Raw genomic sequence first — 4,410 nt, 5'->3', positions numbered from 1 at the left:
GTTTGTTTATTTGTTTTATCTCTTGTCTCTTGTGATTGTTGAGAGAATTTTGTAAACCATATTTGGTGATATTAGTGAAATTTTTTGGGTGAAACTTGGTCCCGTGGTTTTTACTTCTCACGTTAAGGGAGTTTTCCACGTAAATTGATTATCTCCTTTATTTTTGTGATTGCACTTAGGATTTGGATGTTTGCTTAATTTCCTCACAAGTTTTCACAAGTTATGGTATATTAATCCCAACAAGTTAGACATGGAGCAAAAGTACAAATAAAACAAATAAACTAAGAACTATAATTGAGAATATTTATTCTAGATGTGAGATCTTCCTTTATTTATACTAGTTTAGAGATAATATTTCACTTAAAATTAGGTAATTAGGATTTATCCAAGTTTATTGGGATTTGCAGTGATCATTAGATTGTAGGAAATTATCCCAAATTATAATCGAGCTTATTGATTAATTCTAAATGAAAATCTTAATCGAGTTTGATAGTTTAATCATGAGTAGGATTTGATCATTGTTAGGTCTGGTAGAAAACTTCATTCCTTTATACGGAGCCAAACTCAAATAAAATGTGAGAGCAAGAATGACTTAGTTAAAGAGACTAAGGGTAGCAAGTTAATGAGAATTTTAAAAAAATCTAATAAATTTGGCCCTTAATGCTTGCTTTAAGTTGAGTTTCAATCTTAAATTTAGGTCAAGGGAGGTAATTAATAATGAAAAAATAAATTATAAAAAATTAAAATTTAGTAATTTTTATGATAAAAATTAAAAGATAATAAATAATATATTATAAAGTCTAAATTTAAAAAATAATAATATAAGTTTATAAAATAAAATAAAGATCTGAGATACCCATCGAATCTATCCATACCCATTTCCACTGACAGATTCCTGCTTCTGCACGTGGTTTCACGTGGCAATAACACCTTTTTACATGTAACTTAAATATGTTCTTTGGATATTTAATTATTATATTTTTAATAATATTTATACATTAATATGATGTAAATTTTATTTTAAAAAAATAAAAAAATATTATAATTGAGCATCTAAATATTATGTTCGAAGATCTCAAACAATCACAAACTCTTCAAATCGAGCTAATTTAAAATGTCTACTATTATTTTATGATATGAGAAAGAGAGTGGGAGAGAGAGCTGAATGATTGATGCATCTTCTTTCCTTTTCCTCTTCATTTTCTTTCTCTTTCTCTCCTGCCAAACGTAAATGAAAGCAATCTCACTGCGTGCAGAATATATACACATACATATACACGTCCCGAATGTTCAGAGCCATTCAGCACAAACTAAATCACATCAATCTTAAGAAATGGCCATGAATGGCGAAGAGAGAATTGGCACTGCTGATGAGCTTCTCCGTGCGCATGCTCACGTCTGGAACCATACCTACGCTTTCATAAGCTCAGCCTGTCTGAAATGTGCAGTTCAGCTGGGCATACCAGACATTATTCACCGCCATGGCCAACCCATGAAGCTCTCCCAGCTGGTTGCTTCTCTTCCTGCTCTCAACCCCTCCAAATCCCACTGCATCCGTCGCCTCATGCGCCTGCTAGCTCACGATGGGTTCTTCGTTGAGCTGAAAGCCGCCACCGGACAGGAGGAAGAAGCCGAGTACACGCTCACGCCGGCCTCCCATCTCCTCCTGACGACTACACCTGCGAGCGTGTCGCCTTTCGTGCTCTTGGCTCTCGATCCTCTCATCGTAAAGCCATGGAATTGGCTGACTCCATGGCTGGGGAACGACGATCCCACCCCGTTCCTGACGGCGAATGGACGGACGCTTTGGGATTACGCTGGCCAGAACCCCGCCTTTAACAGTCTTTTCAACGAGGGCATGGAGAGTGATGCGCGTATGGTGGCGTCTGTGGTGATCGAAGAGTGCAGAGGAGCCTTCGAGGGGCTGAGCTCGTTGGTCGATGTGGGAGGCGGCACCGGGACGATGGCTAAGGCCATTGCGGAGGCATTCCCAGAGATGAAGTGCACTGTGCTTGATCTTCCTCAAGTTGTTGACAAGCTGCCAGGGAGAAAGAACTTGTTCTTCACTCCTGGAAACATGTTTGAGGTCATCCCCCCTGCCAATGCAATTTTACTCAAGGTATACTATTACTCCTTTTGTGAGCATGTGCAATAGTCTGTTAATGACTTCACGCAAAAAATAAGAATATAAAAATAGTTTATGTCTTTCTTAACCTCGTCTTTCTAAACCTGGTGGGATAAAAAATGCCACTATGTCCCTTCCCAAATTAGGCAAATCCAAAAGGCTCATCATCTAATTATCTGCTGTTTTTGTTTTTTGCTTTGTCTATTTTGGGTCACGTTTGGTTTTGTTCTAGTTTCTAGTTGTGAACCATATTTGAGGCGATCCCACCCACATTTGCAATTTTACAATTAGGGTATGCTATTCCTCCTTTTGTCAAGCATGTGCAATTGTCTGGTAACAACGTTATGCACAAGATAAGAACAAAAAATTAGTCTGTGGGCTACCCGCAATAAGTTAAAAAATGGGCCACTATAACCCTTGATGGTCAAACGCACCCTAAGGGCTCATCCTTTACTACTATTATCCTTTTGTTTTTCACTTGTTTAATTTGAGTAACATTTGGTTTTGTTCTAGTTTCTAATTCCCAATTTTCGTTTTCACTATTTTATCTAAAAAAAACAAGATAGGAAACTTGTTCTTCACTTGAAAGATTAAAAAAATATTTTATATCCAAGCAAGCCAAAGCCCTAAATCTTATTATTTTTCTTTTCCTTTTATATGCCTTATCCATCTTTGTTTGCAGTGGATATTGCACGATTGGGGCGATGAAGATTGTGTGAAAATACTAAGGCATTGTAGAGAGGCCATTCCAAGTGGACAGGAAGGAGGAAAAGTTATTATCATCGACATGGTGGTGGGACACCAAAAGCTAGAAGAAGCAAATGCAAATGATGACAAGTCCACCCAAACACAGCTCTTCTTTGATATGTTAATGATGGTGTTGTTCTCTGCAAAGGAAAGAACAGAAAAAGAGTGGGCATACTTATTCTCCGCAGCTGGATTTAGTGACTACAAGATAAACCATACTTTAGGTTTACGATCTCTCATTGAGGTTTATCCATGATAAATGATTTCTAGTGTCATGAAACTAAATTATATATTCGTCTAAGACCTTTATATATAGGGGACATAAAGTATCAATCTCAATAAATTGTTTCAAACATTTGATGCATTAGTAACTAGTGATATATAGATATAATATCTAATGTTTACTAGATTTAGTAAACATGTATTTTTGTATCTTGCATGACAAGCTTGTTGTCCGGCTAAATTCTATCCCGCAAGTGGACGGATCGTGACAAGTAATATAGTGATGAATAGAGTGTCGTACCCACGAGGACTAACATTTGACGTTTACTCTAACTGATTTAACCTTAACCTAACACACACATTAACAAAGAATTCAATTGTAATAAAAACTAATTTATGAATAAAATATGCAAACAAAATAATTCCTTTGATTTAAAACTCACAAGACTAAGGCACTAGGGTTTGTGAATCCACCGTCGACCTCTATGATTCAATTATTCATTACTCGGGTGTTGCTATTCCTTATCTTAAGTTGAAAATCGATAATCCAATTACAACCAAAAGCCTCTCTCGATGGTCATTTAGTTCTATGTATATATATGAGATTAACTATCTCTAGTCAACCTTCGAACATATAAACATGCATTCAATCACGGAGATCATCACACAATGATTTCATAGGGTATAACGGTATCTCTACCTATTATCGGACCCTACGTTGTTTGCTACCATATCTAATCCGTATTGAATCTCTCGAAAGCAATACAAATCACAAATAAGTTTCAATGGTGATCAAGCATCAAAACAACATTATAAACATAACAAACAATCAACCCGGATAGATAAGAAAATAGCAAACCAAATAACTTTAAATCAAACCATTAGAAGTCGAGGTTTCATCATTCACCCTAGCTATAAACACTTAGCTATGCATGCTCTCAATCAAAAGAAAAGGAAAAGAGTTGGAATCCATAGCAAAGAATTGAGAAAGAAAAGAAAAATACAACCCAAGAGTAGTCTTCAATCTTCCGTCCGCTTCTCTTCTCTCCCCCAAAAGATCCAAAATCTTCCAAGAATAAGTCTTTATATAGTCCTCTTTAGGTTATCAAAGTCCTGCACCTTAAAGGAGTCTATTTCTCTTTTATTTGGATTGAAACGGGCTTAAAACGGCCTTTTCCCGAAGCTTTGATCCCTACCGCGGTATGCTTGTTGCTGCAGACCCGTGAGCTCCAGAAACTAATTCCTAAAGCGGTCCTACAGCAGTATGCATTCCGCTGTAGGACCGTGAGCTCCAGAAAGCAATTCCTAAAGCGGTC

General features: G+C 36.8%; 1 protein-coding gene across 1 annotated transcript; it reads left to right on the top strand.

Moving 5' to 3' along the window:
- Positions 1–1,159: 1,159 nt before the first annotated feature.
- Positions 1,160–3,375, top strand: LOC127812221 (trans-resveratrol di-O-methyltransferase-like). Its single transcript, XM_052352603.1, has 2 exons — positions 1,160–2,119; positions 2,808–3,375. Exons 1-2 carry the CDS (start codon positions 1,334–1,336, stop codon positions 3,126–3,128), a joined length of 1,107 nt encoding a protein of 368 aa, XP_052208563.1. The 5' UTR covers positions 1,160–1,333; the 3' UTR covers positions 3,129–3,375.
- The last annotated feature ends 1,035 nt before the right edge of the window (positions 3,376–4,410 follow it).

This window comes from Diospyros lotus, chromosome 10 (genome assembly GCF_014633365.1).
Source record: "Diospyros lotus cultivar Yz01 chromosome 10, ASM1463336v1, whole genome shotgun sequence".
Taxonomy (NCBI): Eukaryota; Viridiplantae; Streptophyta; class Magnoliopsida; order Ericales; family Ebenaceae; genus Diospyros; species Diospyros lotus.
This window is presented reverse-complemented; position numbering and strand designations above follow the sequence as displayed.